General features: G+C 31.4%; 2 protein-coding genes across 3 annotated transcripts; both read left to right on the top strand.

The window, feature by feature from the left end:
- Positions 1-3,147: 3,147 nt before the first annotated feature.
- LOC130824619 (ninja-family protein mc410) lies at positions 3,148-9,957 on the top strand. Of its 2 annotated transcripts, XM_057689696.1 has the most exons (4): positions 3,154-3,348; positions 4,502-5,083; positions 5,165-5,351; positions 8,691-9,942. In XM_057689696.1, the coding sequence occupies exons 2-4, from the start codon at positions 4,511-4,513 to the stop codon at positions 9,140-9,142; spliced, it is 1,212 nt and encodes a 403-aa protein (XP_057545679.1). In that variant the 5' UTR covers positions 3,154-3,348; positions 4,502-4,510; the 3' UTR covers positions 9,143-9,942. The 2 variants fall into 2 exon arrangements, with proteins under 2 accessions (XP_057545677.1, XP_057545679.1); XM_057689694.1 differs by having other exon boundaries at positions 3,148-3,348; positions 4,502-5,351; positions 8,691-9,957.
- Positions 9,958-13,376: 3,419 nt separating this feature from the next.
- LOC130823352 (putative RING-H2 finger protein ATL12) lies at positions 13,377-14,938 on the top strand. The gene has a single exon (XM_057687971.1). It carries the CDS (start codon positions 13,460-13,462, stop codon positions 14,936-14,938), a length of 1,479 nt encoding a protein of 492 aa, XP_057543954.1. The 5' UTR covers positions 13,377-13,459.
- The last annotated feature ends 11,977 nt before the right edge of the window (positions 14,939-26,915 follow it).

The following is a 26,915-nucleotide window of genomic DNA, read 5'->3' as shown; positions in this document are numbered from 1 at the left end:
CAGCTTGCTGCCTCATTAAACAACACATCTCTACTAATAATAATTTTTCCACTAATTGGATTATATAACCTATAAGCTTTGGATTGTAAACTATAACCAACAAATACACATTTTTCTGATTTTTCTTCAAGTTTATGACGAGAAGATTTAATCAAAGCATAGGAAATACAACCAAAAACTTTTAAGTGGCTTACCGAGGGCTTTACACCATTCCAAACTTCAAAAGGTATGAAATTCAGAACTGCTTTTGTTGGAGAAATGTTGCGGAGATACACTGCGGTTGAAACTGCTTCTGCCCAGAATTGATTTGGAAGGTTTCTTGCCTTTAACATGCTTCTAGCCATCTCCACCACAGTTCGATTCTTCTGTTCACCAACACCGTTCTGTTCTGATGTGTACGGTGCTGTGAGTTGCTTGTAGATACCAAATACCTCACAAAAGGCATTAAAATCATTGAAGCAAAATTCACCTCCATTATCAGTCCGCAGCTTCTTTAGAACATAACCCGATTGCTTTTCAACATAGGCTTTAAACTTCTTAAACATGTCAAGAGCTTGAGATTTCAGGTTCAAAAAATATACCCAACTCATTCTTGAAAAGTCATCCATAAACATCAGAAAATAACGACTTCCATTCAAAGACTTAGTCTTCATTGCCCACACAGATCAGCATGCACTAGCTCAAGACATTGAGAAGCTCTCCATGACTTCCCTACTGAAAATGGCTTTTGACTGTGCTTGCCTAAGATACATCCCTCACAGAATTCAAGTGTATCTATACTGGGCAGTCCCATAACCATATCTTTCTGTTTTAACGATTTCAGACCATTAAGATGCAAGTGACCATAACGCAAATGCCATATATCAGACTCACTACATTCTTTGGAAATAAAAGCTTGTCTTTTAACACTAGAAATGTTAAGTGGGAACATTCTGTTTTTGGTCATGCCAATATTAACAATGTTTTGACCTGACTTCTTATCATGGATGACACAACAATCATCATCAAAAACAATAACTAATCCACTACTCATTAATTGTCCCACACTTAACAGATTATGAGCTAAACTAGGAACAAAGAGAACATCATGTAAAACTTTCTTTTTACCATTGCTAGTGCAAATAGCAATTGTACTTTTACCATCAACTTGCACCTTCTTGTTGTCACCAAGACGAACCTCTGATTTCTGATTGGTATCTAACTCTTCAAACATCGACTGATCATTACACATGTGATTGGAACACCCACTATCGACGAACCACACATCATGAATTGCCTCTTTCTCTAGAAAATGTGCCATGAACAAAGTTTCCTCTACATCATCTTTCTCAACAAAATTCGCCCTTTTGGATTCACCCCTTGACTTTGCCCAACACTCAGATTCTTTATGGCCAAACTTTTTGCAGTGGTAGCATTGAATAGAACTCTTTTGGTTGAAGCTTCTTTGCTCCGAACTTCGACCACGACCTCTACCACCAAAGCGACCACCACGACCACGACCACGATATCCACCTCTACCATTCCCTCGACCATGTGAGAATTCTGTTTTCTCCTTAGAAACTTCCCCCTTCACTTGGAAAGCCTTTTCTTCCTCTTTTTCTTGCTTTCGATTCAAGCGTTCTTCATGAGTTTGCAAGGAACTCATTAATTCATCAAAGGAATAGTTGGACATATCATGGGCTTCTAAGATAGCAGAGACTACATGTTCAAATTTTTCAGTGAGAGTCCTCAATATTTTCTCAACAACAGTTTGATCAGAAATTTTTTCTCCATAGGACTTCATTTTATTAACAATTGAACTAGCCCTGGACAAATAATCTTGCACAGTTTCTTTTTTTTTTTCCATGCTCAAATTGCTAAATTCACTACGCAGAAATTGGAGTTTAACAGCAATTACCTTTTATGACCCTTGAAATTCTGTTTTGAGAGTCTGCTATGCCTCCTTAGAGGTATCTGCTGATGCAATTCTTGAAAAGAGGGACTCACTCAATGATTGTTGGAGGAAACACAAGGCTCTTGCATCTTTCTTCATGTGTTCCTTCATTTTTGATTTATCTCTTTCCTTCTCATTAATTCCATCCTCAACAATCTCCCACAAATCTTGAGATTTGAAAAGAGTTTTCATTTTAATGGATCAAAACTCATATTTTTGCCCATCAAACATAGGAATTAAGGTTTGAGCACTTGTAGAGGCTCCATTTGCTGCCATACTTGCACTCAATTTTGTGGAAATTGCTCACTGTGTTTCACTCAAATTGAATTGCTCTGAATCGAAACAAGTGTTGCTGTGCACTTTGGTTTTCTTTCTCTTACTTTACTCTTTCTTGCGCCCAGGTATAATAGTGAACTCGGTTTTCCTATATTTGAGAAGGAAAAAAAGAAAAAAAGGCTGCGGTGCTTTTTGTTTTTTCCTCCCCAAAGGAAGCTCTGATACTAAGATAAGTTTTGAGAAGAAAGTAAAAGTTGCTGCATTTTTAAGTGAAAACTAAAGGCCATTAAATAGGCATTACAATAACTGAAAACAACTAAAAATAGGAAAACGAAAGTGGAGCATATCCCACTGACCTATGTTCTCTAACTAAACAATAATTTAAGGACTTAACAAACCACTACTAATATGCACTACACTTATTCCTAAAATAAAGGAAAAGTCAACACCTAACTTTGAAGCATATTTATTCCACAGTATCTACTACTATTGATTATTTATATATAGTCCAACCTTTGTATACTTTAAGCTGACAACACTCTTTGTCGCATTTTAAGTTTAAATGTTTACCAAAGTTACCTACCACCAAAGAGGATTAAGAATAGACTATCGAAGAAGCATAAGCTGAAAGAAAAACTGAGTGTAATAGTTAGTTTGATTTACAGTAGCGATTAAAAAATAGTAAAGAGTGCTGTCAAAAAAATAAATATAAAATTTTTAATATATAATAGAGATGATTTAATATACAAATTTTCTTAAAAATAATTGTGGTGTTGCAAAAGAGATGATTGGTTTGAAGGAAATAGCACGAGTGGAGAGCCGTAAAGACTTTACCAAACATCAATGAATTCATCAAACATCACGCTTTTTTTGCATTTTCAATTAAAATACTATAATTATCACGTGTACAATAACAATACCATCCAACAGTAATTGATCCAATCTTAATTAACCACCATTTTCTCTGTAAATTTCCCCCTCCAATTTTATTTTTATTCTATTGTGTCCTTTACTTTCTTCATATGTTTTTCTATCTCAATAAAGTCTATAATTGGTTTCTCTAATTCCTATTTATTCTTCTCTCATTTTTTCTTCCTCTTTAATCCCTTTTTCTTCTTCAGACGGGGCTACAATATCAGGTACTTTTTTCATTGCTTTTAAAATTATGTTTTTTGACGAAACTTTTCAGTGTTTTTGCTGTTCTTGGAATCTGATTGTATGTTTTTGAGGTCTTTGACCAATTTCAATTTGTGGGTTTTGTGTAATGATGAACTAATTGAAATGGGTTCTTTTGTTTTTGGGTATTTGGTTCAATTTTGTTGACTTGTTCTTGTATTATTAGCATGGTTTATAGGTGGGTAGATCGGATTTTGTGTTTTGTTTCCTTGTGTTTTATGATTGATTATTAGCAATTAAAGTTTTCATTATCATTAGTGTTTGGAATCTGTCTGATTTGGGTATTGGTAGCACTTATTATTGCTGAAAGTTGTTTTAATTACTATATTTTTGGAGTTTTTGCTGTTCATCTTAGAGTATTATTACAGTTGGAAGATATTGTTTTCTTAGCCACAATTGTTATTTTCTTAGTTTAGGACTGTAGGAGTAGTATTTAGCTGGATAGTCACTTGCTTGTTTTACCAAAACATGTCAAAAAGAAAGGATTTTTGGTTGCTTGTTAGGTAGTCAACAATTAGTGGACAACTCGTTTAAATTCCTCAAGTTGATTTGAGGTGCTAGCATAGAGTAAAAATGCAGTAATGGTTGCGAATGCGGTAACGAAACGGTGATACAGTATCAGAATTGATTATTATAATGCCTAAGTATCAAGATATCCCTTGATACGACCCAATACGCGATTTTTTTTACACTCTTACAACACGGAGACATATCGGTTCGTTGTTTTTGAAAACCTTTACAACGCAGCCGTGAGTCCTATTTTGTTTCTAGTTTGCTTATAGCAAACTGAAGTGATTGCAAGAAATGTAATTTTTAGGGTAGTACTATGGTTTCGGTTACACACTTACACCAATTAATGGGTTTGTAGAGCCCATTAAAGTTTTAGCGTTGTCCTGTAGTTGGTAGCGTAGAAATACAAAGTTTTGTTTGATGAATGTTGCTGCAAAGTAACTATAGTGTCTCTAGCTCATAAGATTATATTGATAAACCATTTTTTATGTTCATTTTGATTATGTAACCCTTTACTTATCTAGGCAAATACTATCATGGTATGGTTTTGCTTTTAATAATGAAGGCAACAATAGGCGTTAAATTGGTTACATTTGATGCGTGCAGATCTCTAGAATGGATGATGGGAAAGGGCTTGAACTCAGCTTGGGATTGGCATGTGGTGGTTCATCGTCCTCTTCGAAAGATAAGAGTGGCAACTCAGGTGATGGTAGGACAGCTACTGATGAGAGAACCAATAAAGTTCTGAATGATTTCAAAAATTTTCTCAGTGCTGGTGTTCCGCAATCTCTTCAGAGAAACGATGCTTCAAAGTCTCAGGAGACTTTCTTTAGTAATCTGCAGCCGTCTGCTTCTGGAGATGAGGCAAGAAATAGTGAACACAAGCGTAAATGTCAATTTGAAGAAATGAATAACCAAAAGAAACATGAATCCAGTTTCCAAGATTCTGAGTTACAGGAAGTGGGAAATAAGTCTCATATATCAATTACAACAGACGAAGGTTCGACAGCTGATAATGAAGATGTGGCCGAATCTGAGGCTGAGGGCGCATCGTCTAGATTGGTTTCTCACCATGAAGATGGACCTAGAACCCCTGGTGGAAGTGGTAGCTCGTCTCAGGTTCCTAAAGAACATTGTGGTAAAACCAATAGCGGTGCTCCTTCCTTCTCTTTGCAATCAGTGAATGCTGTGAGTGTCCCTTACTCTATTATAATCAAAGATCCTTCTATGCCTAATATGCTAAGGTATCCATTGTCTGGGATGATGCAGGGCGTCACTTCTACGAATGGGATGCGTCCTAGACTACATGCTGCTGTTCCAGGGAGTGTGCCAATGTCGTTGGGATTCTCTTCTGTCCAGCTTCCGGTGCTGGATGGTAAGGATAACTCATGGAGAATGGGTGGCCATCATCAAGCTCATCCCTCTCCTTATGGTGTTAGATCCATAACAACTTCAGGTGAATGCTCTTATATATTATATTTTTACTTATCTCTTATAGTATGAATGTCATAAAAGCGCGCCTTATGCGTCTCAACCTAGGTGAGGCAAAACCCACTACAAGAGGCGTGCGCCTTGGGCGCCTCAACGCGCTTCACGCCTAGTGCACCTCCTTGTTGGGCTGAGTAATTTACTTGTGCTTGTTTAAATAAAAATTAAATAATACTAGGAACCTAAATTTACTTTAATATAAAGTTCGACAAACTGTTGCTTCTTTAAGAAAAACAAAAGGCATGCGAAGAAAAAATTAATTTTGGGAATTCTTCATTTTCTCATTATGATGGTTTTGTGCTAAAATGGTGTTTAACGCAAGGATAATGAATGTTTTTCAACTTTGTTGATACTAAAATATGAATATCATATTGTTTGAAGTATTATGTTTTAAAATTGATTTTTAAGCTTTAACGAAAACGTATGTCTCGCTTACAAATTACAAAATGCTCGCGCCTTCGTCCTGTGCTTTGTGCATAGGCTTTAAGGACCTTTTGCGCCTTGGTGCGCCTCACACTTTTTAAATTAAGGTATGAACTCAGTCATGATGAACATGTTTTGTTTTATATCAATCAATGGATTGCATGCAATTGTATATGCAAGGGACTTCTGTTAATTTTTGGTTAGTTATGAATGTTATTTATGTTTTTCAGTCCAAAATGATCTTTTATTGCAGCCTTTTCCCCCAAAACTAACCATATCATCTAAGCATTTAAATTGATCCATCTCTGAGCAATATTCCATCTACTTGGTGTTGCTCGTTCACAGATTCATTCAATATTGTTAATTTAGCCCCTTGCTCCCAAATTGAACATCACTGCTACCTCCACAAACTAAGGCAACACAAGCATGTCCTATCCCCCTAATGACAGCGCCCTCAATGAAAGATTTTTTTTTAGAAAAACCAACTAGTGACGTCAGCTGCTACATCACCACTGCGCTATGGTGACTGATGATAAGTATTAAGGGATATAGTGCTGCTAAAGCTGCTGCAACTATTTCCATATGGTGAAAAGCAAATAAATTGTATGCTGTACCATTGCTATCTTGAATTTGTTTGAAGGACCATTTGAAATCATCACTCGGCCTGGAAAATGCATTCTTCACTGTCCCTGCAATGGTACCTCCCCCACCTAGACCACGACCAATGTATTTTTTTCTTTGATTACTTGTGAAAAAATTATATTCAGAGTTCAGAAGGCACATAGAATGTTCTACCATGCACTAAGAGAAGGAGAAAATATTTTGCATATTCAGACTACAGGTAGAATGTCCTACCAACACATAGAAGGGAAAAAATTTTGTGTGGAGGAAAAGAGAAGGTAGCTGAGTTGAAGGAGTGGATGGTGTAGTGGACTAGTGGCAGCAGCCACAATAAGTTGCTGACATCTGACAATACGAGATAGACAGGGAGATAGAGGGCGGGTGACAGAGACAAGGCTGAGGATTGGGTTATAAACTGGCTGCCCAGAAAAGCCCTTGATAGACTGAGACAATGAAACCGTAAGGGTATGATGGTACGGTGGTACTCTTAGTCTCAGTTTCAAGCAGCCAGTTGTCAACAGACTGACTCTATAAACTAGGGAAAAATGAGACTTGAGAGCACAGGATAGGTGCAAAATTAGATAGTCGAACTTGAATGGGTCAGTTCATTTAGTTGGTAGATTTTGTTAATGAACTATAAGTTAAGTATAGACCACCGGGGTGTTATGTTCATCAACAGTACTCATTGGGATGTGCATTCCAAGGAGTTGCTCTCTGTTTCCCCCTCGTTTCCAGTGGGTAGTTTTTCAAACGGAGGTCCACGTAGGATTGTGGATTGGTTGTATTGCATCACATATGTGGGGTATTATAGGGATTATTTAGTTATTTAGTTAGCTTGGAAGAAAGTTAGTGGTGGAAAGTAGTATATATAGAGTAGGTAAAAAAAACAGATACTAGAAATTTGTACACTTTGGATGAGTTACTAATTCTCTGTTATCTTTTCTGGTTCTCTCTGCTGATACTACTTTCCACCACAAACTTATTTTCCCAAGCTAACTAATTCATTAGATATTATCTCTATACTACCTCTCAGATGTGATGCATCACAGTAGTTTATGTGAAACAATACAGCAAATGATTCTACAGTTTCTCAAGTTTTAGGGTGTGTTTGGATGGATGGAAATGGAAGGAAAAGATGGAGAGGGATTTGAAGGGAGGAAGGATCCCTTGTTTGGATAGAAAAATGGGAGGGAAGAGATTTAGAGGGGAGGGAATTGGAAGGATTTAATGATTTTTTTTGTTAAGGTTCTAATATCTCTAAAGTTGAAAAGATTTGAAGGGAAAAGTCCTAATTCACTTCCTTTTCCTTCCATTTCCTCCTATACAAACAAGAGCTATTTTCCTTTTATTTCTCTTCCCTTCCTTTCCCTTCCCTCCCTTCCCCTTCTCTCCCTTTCCTTTGTCTCCAAAATTGTTATCCAGACATAGTGTTAGTGAAATTTATTTTTCAAACAGGGGTGTAGACGAGGGAATAAGAAAGCAGTGTAGTAAATTATCATAGTTGATCCCTTTGATCCTCTATGTGGTCTATAGGGAAGATTGTGAGCTGCTCATGTATGCTCAAACCGAAATGCTGAGCTTGGCTTTTTTAATAAGCCATGTTGAGATTCACTAAATTCATGAACAAACTTAAATAAAACAGTTAGAGTTGGTATTTATGATTTAAGAGTAATAATAGAAACTTTATAAAAAACATGATGTGCACAAACTATTAGCAAAGAATTAAATATTAGATATAAGAATCGTGTAACGTAGGATTTCACTGAGCTATAGCTCGGTACCTTAGTCAAGTCGAGTTGTGAGCCAAACCTTTCCGAACGGAGAAAGCCCTATTTGTCTATTTCCTGTTTGAGTCAATTTATGTAGAATAACGCTACCTTACTCCATGTTTAATTTCAGCTTAGTTAGGTTTGTTAACAATGTGATAGTTAGATGCCAAATTGGTTACTTTTACACTATGTTACTCGGAGTCTTCATTTTGCTTCACGTACCCGTATCCGATCCTTGATGCTCGGACATTGATATGACACTTAGACTCTTCATTTTAGGCGTAAAGTTGAATATTTAGACGTATCCGACACTTGAACACGTACCATATCCAACATCAGTACTCGAGTCCAAGTAACATAGCTTTTGCATAAATTTTTGGGCAGGATTGCATATAAAAATACAGATTATAAATGTAGGTGCATTACTAATTAGCTGTTTTATTGTTATTGACTTGTTGCTTTGTTCAACTGTGACGTACTCCATTAAAATGCAGTTCCGATGCAAGTCATTAGCCCCAGTTCGTCTGAATCTGCACGAGTTGATGTGCGCCCATTAGATCAGTCAAAAGGTCAAACATTAGTAACTGAAGAAGGCTCCTCCTCTCAAGTTGAAGATGATGCAACGGGACGAGGTCAAAATTTTCCGTTGGAATTTCCTGCCATAAGGCCTGGAATTGCCGCAAAGGTGAACTTCGGTGGATCCGGGTCGTTCCCAAACTTACCCTGGGTTTCTACGACAAGTCCAGGACCAAATGGTAGGACGATATCTGGTGTCACATATAAATTCAATGCCACCCAGATAAAGATTGTATGTGCTTGCCATGGAATCCATATGTCTCCTGAAGAATTCATACGACATGCTACAGAAGATGAACAAAGTCCTGTCACCACGCCCAACATGGCGTCCGTGCAAAGCACCAACCCTACAACGTCTGCCAAAACCTAACTTGTCGATCACACCTGAAGCGATAAATAGACGAACCATTATGGCTTTAAATAGATGATTCTGAGCTGTCGTGCAAATGATTATATAGTCAGCTGGCGATGTTTGTCGAGGGAACCCTCAGCTACTGAACCCATACTTATGGGAACTGGTTCTCCACGTCCGGACACGGCAGTAATTATTGATTATAAGGGTTATCTTGAATCTGGTCTGCTGCATTATATTGGATAACGGAACGTATGATTTCGATCATCCAGCTCTGTATATTAGGTAAGGCTGAACTAGCTGTTTCAGATGTTATGACATTGACTTAGAGCTCAGTTGGATTTTCATTCTTTTGCAGTTTTTTGCTAGGTTGTGTTAAACTTATAATAAATTTTAGTACATATTCTGCATTGAGACGAAATTGTGGTGCGCTTCTTATTTTTAGTTAGGTTAATCTGCATTTATAGCCATCTTACCATATAAACAAGAAAACAAGAAAATTGCTTTGTTAACCTTTTGTGTGGTTTGGACGGGTAGCGAACCAGGATTGTTTCGAAAAATTTACGTGCAGGCATAAAATCATGGTCATTCCTGACCATAGGAAAGGTAAGCATTTGTTTAGGGCTAACAATTAGAAAAGGCCCTAAAATCTTAAAATATGGGTTAATGAAGTAGACACTTAAAAACCGACAATTATTAATTAGTTGTTCTATCAATTAAAAAGTATATGATAAGTTTACATTTATAATGATAATTATATCAAAGAACCCGTCTCTACTATTTTACCAACACTCGCTAAAGTTCAGAATCAATCATCTATACAAAGGGTTTATTATTTTCAGTTTGTCCAGGGCCCATAATATGTCTAAAATGGTGATGCATAAAATTTTAAAATCCTGCCTTGTTTGTGGGCTTACTTTATTTGCACTATCCGCCCTTATTCTTAGCGAGCGGGACTTATGGGCAATAGTATTTAAACTTTGTAATCAAGTGTCATAGTGATTGCAACCTCACAAGTGTCACTTTGAGATGGTGATATTCGATCTCATAATTTGTGGTGAAAATTAAAACAAAACAATAATGTGGAAGTGTTTATAAAATTAATGAAGCAATCAAATAATATACTTCTACTATTACTAAGTAGTCTCCATTTGGAATGAAATGACAGCTCACCTTAAAATTTGGGATAAATTACAATTTTTTATAATGGCCTAGTCTTGTGCCGGTAAAGTTGTCGACACAATACATATAATTTAAGTTGTCATCACTTTTATTTATCGTCTATAATATTATGTGTAGTTAGCTCATGACTTCGCATTTCCTTAATTTTTATATTCAATTTTTACTTTTTTGAAACGAATATTCAAATTCTAATTATAATCCCTATTTCCATGTTTTGACACATTAAAAATCAAATTATCATTATTATACTTAGTATATCCCGTTCATAGTAAATTATGATTGAAGATTGGGAAGCCACGAAAGACAGCAACTGATATCCATATAGAAGAGTACGACCAAAGAGGCTCTCAACTCGACAAAAATCGACAGATGAATACTCATAAAATCATAAAAATACATATAAATAAATAAAAATAACTATATAAAAATGAATTAAAAAATGATATAGGTAAAAGGAAAAGGCAAAACAAGAACACTAATTGGTAAGTGCAAGAGTATCAGTAGTCTAAGATATGGATAAGGTGCCTCCAACTACCCCAATCTCTGGTTAGGTCTTCAGAGAGATGAAAGTCATGCAATTTATTTTTTATTTGCTCCTCCAACATTCTCCTATGTTTTTCTTGACTTCTCTTACACTTTACTATGATGCTTTTGATCCTCCTCACGAGGGCGTCAAACGTCTTTCTCTGCACGTGCCCAAAACATCTGAATCTATTTTCACACATCTTTGCAGAAATAGGGATAACCCTTAATTTCTCTCTAAACTCCCGATTCTTGATTCTATCCATCAACGTATTACCGCACTTCCAGCTTAGAATATGCTTCATGTTTGAGTTGAATAATCAAACTAATACAAATTATCAACATATAAACTTCTTATTTTGAAGTTGTTTCATCAAAACAGTATTTTACAAGTCATAATCATCAACAATCCATTATTCCGCTAAAACAGAATATAAGTGAGGAAAGGTGACAGACAATCTACACCCATATCCCTTGAAAGAGAGTGCCAAAAAATGCAATCAACTTTACTCTCAAAATGTGAGAGTCCTCCAACTCAAGCTCAATATTGTGTATTAACATGTTAATTTAATTTCTTAGGTGGTCATTTTCAAAATGGGCGGCCTCTTTCTCTGGCTTCTTGTACGTATGACTAAGAGATGCCGAGATGGCATTTGAGTAGTGTCCCTCATATTCATATCTATCTAATTTAAGATTATTAGCATGTATAATTATCCAATTTAAATTATTTAATTCGTAATAAATAATATTTAGTTTAATAAGTGGGATACTTAATTTGAAACCGGATTATGACTTTTAGTATTTCGAAAACTAAATATTTAGATCGAACTTCTGACTTCAAACCTCTAGAAATTAGCTAGTAATGAGTTCAAGATGGTTAGAAATTTGGTGTGCTTGTCTCAAACCTCTAGTAAGCTGCACATTTGCCATTAATTAAGTTTTGACGCAATACAAAATATTTCTTGCACAAATTCTTAAATAAGCCATTAGAAGCATAACCAAGGATGGACTAAAACAAATATTTTTTTTCCCATCTTATTTATTCTTCATTATTTGTGTTATATTTTTAGGCCTAATTCATAATAAAGCCAAATTAATATATGTTGTAAATAAATATTTGATCAATTTATTTTATGACTTCAGTCTGATTGAGTATTTTACACGTGTTTTAAATCATCTATGAGTGTAAAAAAATTAAATGTTTAATCTAGACTTGAAGTTTTTTAAGAGTTTATATACTTAAAATTATAATTTTTTTTTTTACAAAATTTGATGGATGAGAGACTTCATCCACAATGATTGGGTGATCGAACAAGTCACCCATCAGACAATGTACGATTTTCTAACTTACAAAACAGTACTATACACTAGTCATAACTGCTACTTTTCTCTTCACTAATGGTGAAAATGTAGAAATTTGAAATCAAGAGTCTCTGAGTACACATATATACCTTATTAATGTCTGAAAAGATTAAGTGGCAAATTTAAAATACTAATATAAATTAAGTCGAATACACATTTTAATAGGTGTATTAATTTTGACCAAACTCATTTATCATTCATTTAAGTTATATGTTATATATTTCAATATTATTAGAGCTTGTATTAATTCTGACCAAACCCAAATTAATCGTATTAATTTTTCTAATCAATAACTTTCGTCAGATATTGACTGTATTGTGCTGTAATCATCTGTATTCGTGGTCGAATACAAAAAGTTAAACAAATAAGTGTTCCTTTTATATGTAAATAGGTTAGCATTTCTAAAGAACCCACCCAAACAACTGACAAAAAAAGCTTATTAAAAGGAGAAAATTAAGGGTGTCACTCATCATCTAATTTTCTGCAATTTTTATAGTATAATACTTTCTATCCAATCAAGTTAATCTCATTTTGTTACAATTTGTCATATTTTTTATCATGACTCAAAGTAATTTATTTATCTCATCCATATATTTGTCCAACTTTCTCATAAAATATAATCTTTTTGTTCTTCGAAGTTGTTCTCAAAAGGAATTTTTACCGAAATTAAAAAATATAATCTTTTAAATGATAGATATGTTATCTTATATAAAGTCGATAGAGGAAAAGCAGTGATGAAAAGTATTAAAAAATATTAAATTAAAGTTAATGGAATAAATACTGGAATCATAACTATTAACTTTGTTTAATTACGTTAATGGGAAACATGTAGAGACCATAAGCAAAATTAAGTTAGCGAAAAATATATAAGGATCATGAGAATAAACAAGGTTAATTATGTCCAAAATTTGTAATACTAATAGAAAATTTTTTTATAATAACAACAAATGGAACAATCTAAAATAACGAACATTTATAAGGAACAGAAGAAATAATAATATATTATTTTTTTTAAATTACTTTTTTTTTCACCCATCTATACTTTTGAATTTTTGTTTTTGGCATAGATAGAGTATATAAATGCTTCTACAAGAAAAACTAGACTTCATGTAATCTATAGTGACCAACTCATTTAAATCCTCACACAAATTCCCCCTCCTTTTCCTATAAAACCAAGAATATTTTTCATATACAAGAATTACATGATCAAGAATATTTTTTGATATATTTACCTAATTATCATCAATAATCCTCTAATTAACACAAATCATGATTACCCCTCTTCTAATCATACTAATTAGCACCCCATTAGCTAATGCTCAATACAATCAACACACACCCACATCATCAAATTTTCAATCAAGCTTATTTGTAGTAATTGGTGTTCTTTCCTTCATGTTTTCCTTAACATTACTTCTTGTAATATATGCTAAATATTGTCATACACAACCCTCTGCAATCCATAGTATTAGCCGGAATGAAAACTCTGAGGGCATGTTTGGACACACCACAAGATTCTCAGGATTAGATAAAACTTTTGTGGAAGCTTTACCTTTCTTTAGATTCTCTTCCCTTAAAGGATCCAAACAAGGCCTACAATGTGCTGTTTGCTTAGCTGAATTTGAAGAGATGGAAATTTTAAGATTACTTCCTAAATGTAAACATGGGTTTCATATACTATGTGTAGATCAATGGCTTGAGAATCATTCTACATGCCCTTTATGTAGGCAAAAGGTGAGTATTGATGATCTTACAAGGGTCAACTCTGATGTAGGTAGTGCATCAGGTAAGTTCGAGATTTTGTTACAAAGAGAAATTAATAGTCAAAGTTCATCGAGATTTAATAGTTTTAGGGGGATTTTTGGTGCTGAAAGGGAAGAACAAATCTCTGAAGGAGGTAGTGCATCAGGTGAGTTCGAGATTTTGTTACAGAAAAAAATTAACAGTCAAAATTCTTCGAAATTTAATAGTTTTAGGAGGATTCTTAATGCTAAAAGGGAAGAACAACTAGGTAAGTTCGAGGTTTTATTACAGAGAGAAATTAATAGTCAAAGTTCTTCGAGATTTAGTAGTTTTAGGGGGGTTTTTAGTGCTAAAAGGGAAGAACAAATGTATGCACAATTTGAAAGTGATCAAGATGGAAAAAGTTTGCATAGACTTAATCATCAAATTATTGTGTCTGATGTTGTGTTTAAGCATCGTTGGAGCGATCTTAGCTCTTCGGATTTGATGTTTTTGAATTCGAGAATGCTTGGAATGATGTCGAGTGATCGATTTTCAATAAAGAACATTGGATTTGATGAAGGTAGTGTAAGGGATGAAATTGAGAGGAAAAGGATTTGTGAGCATAAAATTGATGAGATTAAGAGTTGTAATTCAAATTTTAGATTGAAAGAAGAAATGGGTATTGATGATTTGAGGGAAATAAACATGAATTTGGATGCTTCTAGAAGAAATAGTATGCTTCCAACTGAAAAAAGGTCAATTTCAGAGATTATAACTGTTTCAAGATTTAAAGATTTGATGAGTATGAAGAATAAATTAAGGCAAAATTTTTTAGCAGATTCTGAGATTATAATTAATAGTGATGATTATGTTAGAGATGAGGATATAATTAATAGGAGAAAGAAATGGTTTAGAATTGCTAAAAGAACACTTAAATGGTTTGCAAATAGAGAAAAAAACAGGTTTCAACATGAACAACGGCAGCAGCAAGCTCAAGATACAACTCAAACTATTGATGTATAGTTTTTTTTTTTTCATTATTTGTAATTGTGCCTTTGTTTTTCTTCTTCAATTACACTTATTTCGAAAATTTTTTAAATAAAAGTAAAAAGATTGGAGAAATTATTGTCATGAAAGTATGATGATATATGATACAACACTTTTGAGAGTATGTCCTTTTTCTTGCTCTGGTTGGGTAACCTTCCCTATTATATAATATATTATGGTATTTAATTATTAGTTTAAGATTTTGGTATCAGAATATAACATATTATTTTAAGGCGTTAACTATTATTTTAAACTTCGTCTATTAAGTAAGATTTTTTTATAAGACTTATTTGAATTTCAAGTAGGTTTTTTTTGGAAAAATTACCTAGAATAACTTTTTTTTTTGATTTTCCTACAATAATCTCACCTATTGATTAACCATGAATAATTTAAACTTTAGAGGTATTTACCTAGAGCAAACTTAGGAAACGAGATAACCTGCTATAATATGTAATTTACCAAAAGAGTAAATTAAATGTTAATGTAAAATTAGAAAAAAATTTGGAAAATTTACATAAAAAATTTCGAATAACAAAAAAACTCAGAAATTTTTCTTACATTTTTTTACAGTTTTCTCGACAATTTATTTTAATTTATTTTTTTTAAAATAAAACTTATTATAGCAAGTTATCCGATTACCGAATTTACTTTAGGCAAATTCACTTTAAAATTTGAATTATTCACGATTAATCATAGGTGGGATTATTGTAGAAAAATCATAAAAATATTAAATTATTGGATGTAATTTTTCTTTTTTTTTTTTCATGGTTTTCCTTGAATATGTTTGTACATCATCCATCTTCAACTACTGTAATAGAAGTATAATGCAAAATTTCAGTAGATGGTAGGAGCAGAGATTGTATAATAAGTTTAACAATTTTTCAGTAGAAAGATTATGTATACTATTATTACATTTACCAATTAGAATTAGGCTTCTAAGAGTACTATGTGACTTGAACTAGTCTGGAACACAGGAAGAAATAAGAAGAATAGGCAAGATTGAGTCGTGGTCGTGAGTGAAGAGGATCCAGTAGCCTAGCAACGAAACCTTGCTTCTGTGCGCATACAAATTGAGCGATGAGTCGCTGTATTTTGGTGACGATTCGTCGCGTTTTGCGAGACAACGGTTTTGCGTGTTTTTTCTTTTTTCCGTTTTCTTGTTCTGTTTATAATCTAATTTCTTTACAAATGAGAGTTACTATATAAATCCCTCATCAATTATGGTTAGGGTTTAAAACGGTGAGAACAAGTAAAGAGAAAAGGGAGAATTCAGTTGGGAGCCACAAATTGAGAGGTTTTTCTTAGATTCATCTTATTATGTTCTTATTTTTCATCAATAGTGAACTTAAAGTTCACGGTGCCTGTGGATGCATGTAGCTATTGTATTGATAATGAACCATGTCACATTTTTTGGTGTGTTCTTTATTGTTCTTGAATTTCTTTATTGTTTCTTTTATTATTTGGTGTAATTGCTTCCGATGTCTGCACAACATCGGGTTCGATGGAAAATCCTTATAACAAGACATAAATTAGTCCTTATTACAAACGTTGAAAATCGACTCCTGTCACAATGATGAAAGGGAACATCCTCAATTACTAGATTAACCTATGAATCTCGCCGAAATTACAAATTAAGGTTGATTCAAGTGGTAAGTGTCTCACCTAAAATCACCAAATTTTAATCCGACTCGAAACCTGACCGAAAATTAATGCACCATACCTCAGAATTATTGCTTCGCTATCGGAAAATCGTGACCTAACCTTGAAATATCGACAAAATTGAGTCAAATTCTACCATAACCTAAATCCAACCGGTTTGATCCTTTCATTTTTTAGACTAAATTAGCGTCACTTAAAAATTAGCGTATGCCATACATCAGAATTATAGTACTTTATGATCGAAGTGTATAGTAACTATAAATTAAAAAGCAAAACAATTTAACTACTTTTAATTTTGGGTCAATTAAAAACAACCTCTTAAATAAGCTCTTAAATAAACTTTTATATGTATACATTAACTAGTTTTAAAACTCGTGCAATACACGATTATTAGAATAAAGATATAAAAGTATTATGATTTTTAACTATAATACAATTATATATTATGTTTATCAAATTAAAATTTACACGCTAAAAATTTTATAATCAATATAATTACAGCAAATTAATAATAGTATTATTTTTTCACTTTCCTTTAAAATATACTACTCCATTCTTTCAATTACTGCAGAGAGAAATTAAGTATTTTTTTTAAAATTGATATTTGATAATAATAATAATAATATAATAATAATAATAATAATAATAATAATTGGAGAGAAAATAAATTATGTAAAAAACATTAGAGACTTAACATAAGTGGGATGAAGGGAGTATTTATTATTTACCATTTTCCCTCCATATTCTTGATTTGCACGAAATATATAGTTGAAATTAATTTCATAGGAAATGGAGTGCTTAATAACACACTATTAAAACACACAAAAAAAATAGATTATTAAAACTATATAAATATTAATTTAAAAATACAACACAATTTCAACATGTCTGACTAATTTTTTAAAAAAACTTTAATATCTTATTTTTTAAGTTTTATATTAAGATGTATATACAAATAATCTATTATTTTTTAATGTCATGTTTTGTAAGTTTTATATTAATTATGTATATACAAATAATCAATAGTAAAAATATAAGTAATAAAATATAATAATATCCATAAAATCAACTTTATCTTATTTGATTCAATAAATATAGCAATTAAGCAATTTGATAATTCTATGTTGCAAATCTTTGTGAGAGTGCCACATGGAATTTTCCAATCCTTTTAGTTAATTGTATGATTTTTTATTGAGGCCGTCTAATCGTAAAACAATTTCAATTTGATCAGCCCAGACTTTTTTTTAAAAAAATTGCTTTGTATACAAGTATGAACTCAGATTTTATTATTTTTTTAAATATTTTTAATCATAGGCTGCTTGTATATATGGATCCGTCTCATGATGAGACAGTATATATATATATATATATATATATATATATATATATATATATATATATATATATATATATATATATATATATTAGTTTGAAATGGTATGATTAAGTTCTTAAATAAGCTCGGTTCGTAATGGCTAATTGGTTAGTTTCTTCTGGATTAAAAAAAAATAGGAGTAATGACGAAAGCAGACATGAAACTGGAGCAGCCACCCTGGTTTGAAGAAGTCAATTGTTAACGTGATAATCAAGTCATAGAATACGTGATAATTTGATTAAGAAAATAACTTCAAAATTAGGGGACTTAAACTATTAGATTAGATTAAATAGGACAAAATATTTGTTAATCACTTCATTTATTTAAATTCATTTTAATCAACTTATAAAAGTAAGAAAATTAAAGGTTATAATTATTATTCATAAGTACTACCCAACTTTTTTATATTAAAGCAATTATACTTGTTATATTCATAAAAAGGCGCGCATTTGGGTGTTGGGCAGGTCTCGAATGTAATATTTTAGGTCAGGTTAATCTTATTTCTTAAGTATATATGTATATATATCAACAATTTTGATTTGATTTATATAACATGGGTTATTTCAAGTTCGATCATACTTTATTTTTGTTAATCAATTTAATTTCGAGCAACTCTATATTATTATGTATGTTATTGTCATTCTTTACTTTTCATAATTGGCACCAATTAAATTTTATAAGTGTTTGTTGGATTATAAAATCATAATTTAAACAGTTGAAAAAGGTAGGAATCTTACTTGCAAAATTAAAGTACAACAAATAGTCTGTCAACCTTTTAACAAAAACAAAACTTTTCTATCGTTTAGTATCATTTAATATGTTGATTAAGATTTTAAAATACAATAATCAACGTATTAGCTTCATGTTTTGCCTAATTTGGATGCAACTGTTTTGGACTACGTGTGGTCCGTCAGAAGTCTTGAATGTGTTAGGTTAATGTTCATATCATTACTTTTTTATTCATTACTCTAATTAAGATTTTTACACTGAATAATAAAATTCAATTTTTTTCTTATATATTTTACTCTATCAAATAATCACTATTAATTTTAGGTTAGTGATGACATTCCATTTCTTTCAACGAGTCTTTGCTTACTGGGGTGAGTTAATGGCCGTTTTTATGGACTGGTTTTGAAAGATAACTTTAATTGGCGGTCATTTTTTGTTCGTGTCTCAAAATCAGACATACATTATATTATTGGAAACATTAAGTAATTTCCATCCCAATTGGTCTTGCAAATATGCATTACAAAAACTTTTTTTTTTTTTTTTACTTTTTTGCTTCCCTTTTTTGTTAAACATCTTCAATCAAGCAAATTCAAAACCAACAAAACAAACATAAAAAATGAAAATAAATAAAGTAGCATAAATCTTCTAAAATAAGTCTACAATCACTAAATACGGCCAACATTTAGGAGCATTATAAAATAATGAGAATAAGTGTACCCCTCGAGCAAATTCAAGGTGAACAAATGATAGAAATGTTAAACATGGTCTCTAACGGTCCTAAATTATTGATTGTTATAACTCCCTTCCTAAAATACTCCAATTTCAGTGTAGCCACGGGATCCAAGCAATGAGATTCCCCCATACTTGGCTAACACTCAAACTCGACAAGCAAATAGGTACAAAAATCATAAAAGTACCTCAAATTTTTCCTAGGGATTCATTTTTAGGTTCTTATCCTAGTCGCTCATCATTTTTTCTAAATTTCACTTTTTCACCTACTTAATGTCCCTCTTTTGCCCAAATTGTCTTTTAGGTTTCTCAAACCGACTATTACTTCACTAAGAAAAAGTTTATAGAGAGTCTTAGTGAGCATACTCTATATGCAAAGACCATACAATTGGAGATATTTAATTATTTCCTTGTATGTGTACGACCTAATCATCACATGCAACAACCATGAAAGTATTTTACAAGAAGAAAATGATGCGAAAATTTAAAAGGACTAATCCGGCATTTCTCAATTATTTTCTAAGAATTGAAATTGATCAAAGTTAAGGAGGAATCTTCTTTTTCCAAAAGAAATATGCTGAAAGTCTATTGAAGAATTTCATCTTAGAGATATTCAGTTTCACATGTCATGATTGGGTGGAGGTCTCCTAATGATATGAAGGGAACCTTATCCTACATTTCTATGCTATGAAATTGAGTATTTTTCTAGTTATCTTAAAAGAAGATACCTCAACCCAATCTATAGTAGATGCATAATACATTGTAGCTTATCAAGCTGTAAATCAAATAATATGGCTAATGAAGAGTATGTCAGGTATAGGGAAAGCGTATTAAAGTTATGTATCATTTTTTCAAAAAAGCTCAAAATAACAATGAAGTTAAGCCGGTCGAGATCAGATTGATGGAGAAGATTTAAGACACCTAAAGGCTTACTAGGCATGAATTCCAAACGTCTCAAGGAAGAGTGTTGGTTAATAATATCTCTAGTATGGTGGAAGACTCTTAGTATGTTTATTTAATAAAGTACATGTATAAGTCTAGATTCATGAAGAACATGATTAAAGGCTTAGAGTACTTATAATGTGTAGGTGAAAGGCCAAAGCTTATGACTCTTTAACGGTCACCATTATTTATAGACCTCTTTTATCCCCTATATCAACGGATCTTATATTCAACATTTCATCAACAATCACAAACATTATATTACCTTTAATCATCTTCTTTTACAAACTCTAGGTATCTACTTTCCTCCAACAACGGTATTACCACATAGTTATATTCCCTCCGATCCTTAAAGATGTTCTCATTTGCCATATTGGTTGTTTTATTTGTTGTTCCTATAAAGAATCTTTCTATTTACATCACAAATTTTGGACAAAATAATCTTATTCATCCTCATTTTAATATTTTAATAATGTTAATTTTCTCTTCCCTATCATTTATGAAAAAAATTTATTCTTTCTTTTCTCTTCCCTATATGACATTTTTCTTAACGGAGTCTAAAAAAAATTACTTTGTCTAATCACATAATTCAAATTATATGTTCACAATGTCAACTTTTTCCTCGAGGGCTAAAGGTAGCAAACAACAAAAAAACAATGACCAACACTAAGGCATAATTCCCAAATCTCAGCATGAATGTGGGCAACTAATACTGCCTATAAATTTGGTCACAGAAGTCAAGGCAAAAAAACAAGCAAATAAAACAAAATGGCTGAGCTTATACAAATTAATCTAAATATTGAACTTCAAAGTTCCACCACAAATTAAGGATATATTCTTATATGGCCTGCTGCTTCATTTCGTCACATTTTGCAACTGCCTCATAATTCATATCATCAATAACATATCACCAATTATAACATTATTGTCTTTGTTTATTGCATTGCAACTACTCCGATCACACGTGCCTTACGGCGGCTCGGAATTCAGTTTTTTAACCTGCATTTGTTTTAATGTTATGAGATCATAGAAATGAATCATTACGTGTTGACGTAGCAGTTTAAATAGTTAATGGTTATATGAGGTTGAAATGCTACTATTAAAATACATTGGCTATTTGGTAAAGTGATAGGCTAAGTAACATTAAGTGATACATGTAGCTATTTTTTAGAATATTTGTTAATTAACAGAATCAACCTATCAATTTTAATTTAGACAATTAGTCATCTAATTATCTAACTATAATTGTGAAGTTACAATTACCCATAGCTACAACCTACAATTTCTTAGACTGCCAACAGCTATTCACACATCTATATTGCGGCGAAAAAAATCCTAAGTATCAAATCTTTGAGATGATAAAAATATAGTGCGTTTGGCATAAAAGTTGAATTAGTTGTTAGTGGTTTAACGAGACTAAATCGCTACTTTATAAATATTTATCGATATAAATAGTTGTTTTCTAAACATTAAAATAAGTTATGCTTGATACATATAAACACTTTCAACACTCAACAGATAGATGTATAAATCTAGCTTTTGAAGCTTTGGATAAATATTGAAAAAAAAAACTTTTGAAAGTCAGTATAAAATTTGGAAAAATTACACATAACAAGTGTTTATTTAGGCTTAAAAAGCTACAATTTAAATTTATCGGGTTGAATTACACGTTTGCCCGAAAGTGTGGGATTTGTTTGCCACTTTCTCGTAATATTTGAGTAGACGTTCTTATTTAGTTATGAGGTGAGATTTTGGAAAAAGGTACCATAAGCGGGCTGTATATTTGGGTTATCGGGTCGATTTTAGATAAATGTCATCTGGTTTGATTATATTTCGAATTGGTTACTTTTCAGATACTCGTTGTTGCGGGTCACATTCGAGTCGGGTTGCTTGGTTATGGGTTGGTTGAAGATATATTATTGGGTTTGTATCAGTTCGATGTCGGTTGATGTTCGAGTCGAACGTCTGGTTGTCGGTTAATAGTTGCTTTGGTTTCACCTGGCACAGATAAGGTTTGGGCTTTATTTTCAAGTAGAATTTTAATTAGTGTTACTATCGAGATTAGGTTGCTAGTTGTTTTTCAATTGATTAGGTTGCTAGTTGTGTTCAACTGATTAGGTTGCTAGATCCTGCCTTAGTTTTTCTATGAGTGGGATATAATATTGGGTAAGATGATGATGATGATTCTTTTTACGAAAATATGTACGATGGGTGTTTATTACTTTGTTACTTTTATTTTATTAACTTTAAATCAAAATTTAAGTTCTATTATTTTGTCCCACGTTGCTTGGAGACAAAATGAAAGCCAAGTTTAATTGAAAATCGGTTCGGGTTGATTTGATTTTAGGCTGATTGATTTCGGTTTTGCGCAAAATTCGGGTTGAATATGACTCCGTTCGATCACTATTTTAGGCTATATGTTCGTTATAAGAATCGATTTTAGTTTGAGTTCAGTTTTTATGTATTCGGTTATCATCCAATTCAAGTGCAACTTCAATTCGGATTAGAAATGACAAAGGATCTTTGACCCGACCCGGATCCATTTGACGAATCTATGTCCTATATTTTTGGACCCATCGGATGCGGGACAAAAAAATCCGAATCCAGATCTGTGGATCCATTAGACCCACTTTAGTTCATAAATATATATATATATATATATATATATATATATATATATATATATATATATATATATATATATATATATATATATATATATATATATATATATATATATATATATATATAAATATATATATATATATACACACACACACACACACACACACACACACACACATATATATATATATATATATATATATATATATATATATATATATATATATATTCATATATATATATATATATATATATTCATATATATATATATATATATATATATATATATATATATATATATATATATTCATATATATATATATATATATATATATATATATATATATATATATATATATATATACATATATACATATATATATATATACATATATATATATATATATATATATATATATATATATATATATATATATATATATATATATATATATATATATATATATATATATATATATACTTATATATATATATATACATATATATATATATATATATATATATATATATATATATATATATATATATATATATATATATATAACACTAAATTAGTATTTTATTGTAGAACTGTAGAAGTATAAGTAAATGCATACATGATTTTGGAAGCAGACTTTCAACTTCACAGGGAAGACATGAGTTCCACTTCTATTTGGTATTTACAACATCAAAACCTTATAAATGATGATAATAAAAGAAGGGATTGCTAAAGATGGCTTAGATTATGCATAATAGTCGGGATTCACAATAATGTCAATCGCTGGGTTACATTGTCAACATATCTATACTTGTCCAACTTTAGCATGGTCTTGATTACTATAATAATTATTATTTGAAATAAGTAATTATTAAATAATTTTGATGTTACTAATAAAATCGCCCTAGAAATTTTAAGGATATATATAGTTTATAGTATCATATGTTAGAGATTTAGTTTATATAAAATATTCTGGGGTTTAATCATCAGCTTAAGCTGTTAGTTGAGTTGGTTTCTTGACATAATATCAGAACTGATGGTTCGATCAAAATATTAAAAATGGTAAGTTCGAAAAAAATAGCGTTCCTACTCTATTTGATTACTCTCACATGCAAGAACTTGACAGGGGTTCGCATGTGAGGGGATGTTGGGATGGTTTATCCCACATCGACTAATTAAAGATTGTGTGTACACTTTATAAGTTATTGGAGACCTTCTTCCCATTGCCATATGGTTTTGGGATGAAGTGTGTGCACCTTGTGTCTCCCCGTTAATATGTTGGCGCTCATTTTAAGTGAAATATTTTGCACTAGATATGAGGAGAGCCTATGTTGTATCCACACTTCTAGCTTAAAGGGATCTTGTGTGAAAGTGACATGTTAAAGTATATAACATATTCCTGGGCTTCAACCATAAGCTTAAACTTTTTGGTTAAATTGGTTCTTGACATGGTATCAGAAGCCAACGTAACAAGTGGTCACGGGTTCGAATCTCAATCACCCCTTATTTATAGTCACGGATTCGAATCTCATTCATCTCTCATTTATAGTATAGCGCCTGTGTTGCATCCACATTTCTAGCCCAAAGGGCTCTCGTGTGAGGGAGCGTATTAGAGTATATAACTTCTCTTAGGGCTTCAACAATCAGCTTAAGCTGTTAGTTGAGTTGGTTCCTTAACATCATATTATCAGTAGATCTTATATGAGACTGTCTAACCATGAAACGGGTCCATACAAACAGCGCATTTCAATTTATTTTTTAATCCATTAAGTAAATAAAAAACTATTTTTTTCCTTTTTCTAAAATTAAATATAGGGTAAGCCCATATTTGGCCGTCTCACGATGAGACGATCTTAATAAATAATTTGTCTAATATTATTTGATGTATTTTAATTAATAATTTTATGTATTGTAATCGCTAATTTATATTTAAATTCTATCGTTATCGCAATACAAAGCAAAATTCAATCAAACACGCAAAAATAAACTTGGACCCGTTTTAGACCCGGAACCGATAATGGATTCGTGGGATTCATGGATCCGAATCTGGATCTTGACAAAATAGACAAGTGAATCAGGATTTGGATTTGAATCCTCTTAAAAACGGATCTAGATCCAGGTCCATTTTGACCCAATCCAAATCCGACAAATTACTATTCCTAGTTTTGGTAATGTCGAATGGAAGAATCTAAAAAAAACACTTTTTTGGATTGAATAACTTTTGGTTTCGATTTGAATCTTTGGGTCGGATCACATTTTAACAGCATTATATAAGCATATAAGATCACTTAAGAAGATAGTCCTCCTCCCAATAAACTAACCCAATTTGATTTTGACATGGATATTAGGTATGGTGGGATAATGTATTGTGTTATTTACAAATAACAGATAATACAGAAAGCAAATGTGGTGAGATTATGTCCTAGAACATAGGCAAATTTATTAGTTAGACTAAAATAAAAGTATGGCAAATTTATTGGACAAAATAATACTCATGAAAAAGGTATCAAAAGACTAGGACGTCAAAATGAGTTGAGCCAAAATTGCATCCAACATGCCAAATATTTAGTGAACCAAAAATATTGTAACTCTAGAAATGGGCTCGACACTCAATAATTGTTACTTGACATTGAACCACATTCAATAATTGTTACTCAGAAAGCTTATAACACTCTAACACTTACAATTGATTTAATAAAAACCAAAACTAACCCAAAATTCATAATTTAAATTAATACATTAATATTTTATTATAATCTAGAAATAAGATTAAAAATAACCTAGTAAAAATAGGGTGCTATTAAACTTCGCCACCCCTTTTCATTTAATCGCCACCTCTCCAAATGAAATTACAAATTTGTCCCTAAACTTTAAAAAATTACAACTTTGTCATCCCCTTAAAATTTCTTATTTATACTAATAATAATAATAATAATAATAATAATAATATTTAAAAAAATAATTCAAATATAATAATTTAAACAAAAATAATATTAATGAAATTAATAATAATTTTTTAAAAAATGAAAAAAAATAAAATTATCCAGTCGCAGGAAAACCGCGGCTGGACCGCGGTTTTCCTGCGACTAGGTAATTTTTTTTCCGTTTTTTTAAAAATTATTATTAATTTCATTGATAATATTATTATTATTATTGTTGTTGTTGTTGTTGTTGTTGTTGTTGTTGTTATTATTATTATTATTATTATTATTATTATTATTAACTTTTTTATATTCTTCTTTAAATTTAATGTTTTTAAAATGATAATAGTGTTATTAAGTGCGATTGGCTCGCGATTTTTCCTGCGAATGCTTTATTTTTTTTTTTTTGGAATTTCGAATTATAAAATTTCTTTTGTTTAATTAATTTATTTTTTAAGTTATTGTTATTTAATAAATGTTGTAAGAAATTATTTTATTTTAATATATTATTATACGATGATAATATTATTATAATAATTAGTTTTGAATTTAAATAATTTATTTGAATGTTTAATTGTTTTTAATATAATAATAATATATTAATCAAAATTTAGTTGTTAATTAATTTTTAATTTTTATTAATAATTTAAACAAAAAAAATAATAATAATAACAATCACAATAATAATAATAATAACAACAACAACAACAACAACAACAACAACAATAATAATAATAATAATAATAATAATAATAATAATAATAATAATAATAATAATAATATAAATAAAATTAATAATAATTAAAAAAAACCCAGTTGCAGGAAAAACCGCGAGCCAATCGCGGTCCAGCCGCGGTTTTTTCTGCGACTGAACCGCGGTTGGCTCGTAGTTTTTCCAGTGACTGGGTTTTTTTTTCTTTTTTTAAAAAATTATTATTAATTTTATTTATATTATTATTATTATTATTAAATTTT

Source organism: Amaranthus tricolor, chromosome 9 (genome assembly GCF_026212465.1).
Source record: "Amaranthus tricolor cultivar Red isolate AtriRed21 chromosome 9, ASM2621246v1, whole genome shotgun sequence".
NCBI classification, from domain to species: Eukaryota; Viridiplantae; Streptophyta; class Magnoliopsida; order Caryophyllales; family Amaranthaceae; genus Amaranthus; species Amaranthus tricolor.
Note: the sequence above shows the minus strand (reverse complement) of the source record. Positions and strands in the feature narration are given on the sequence as shown.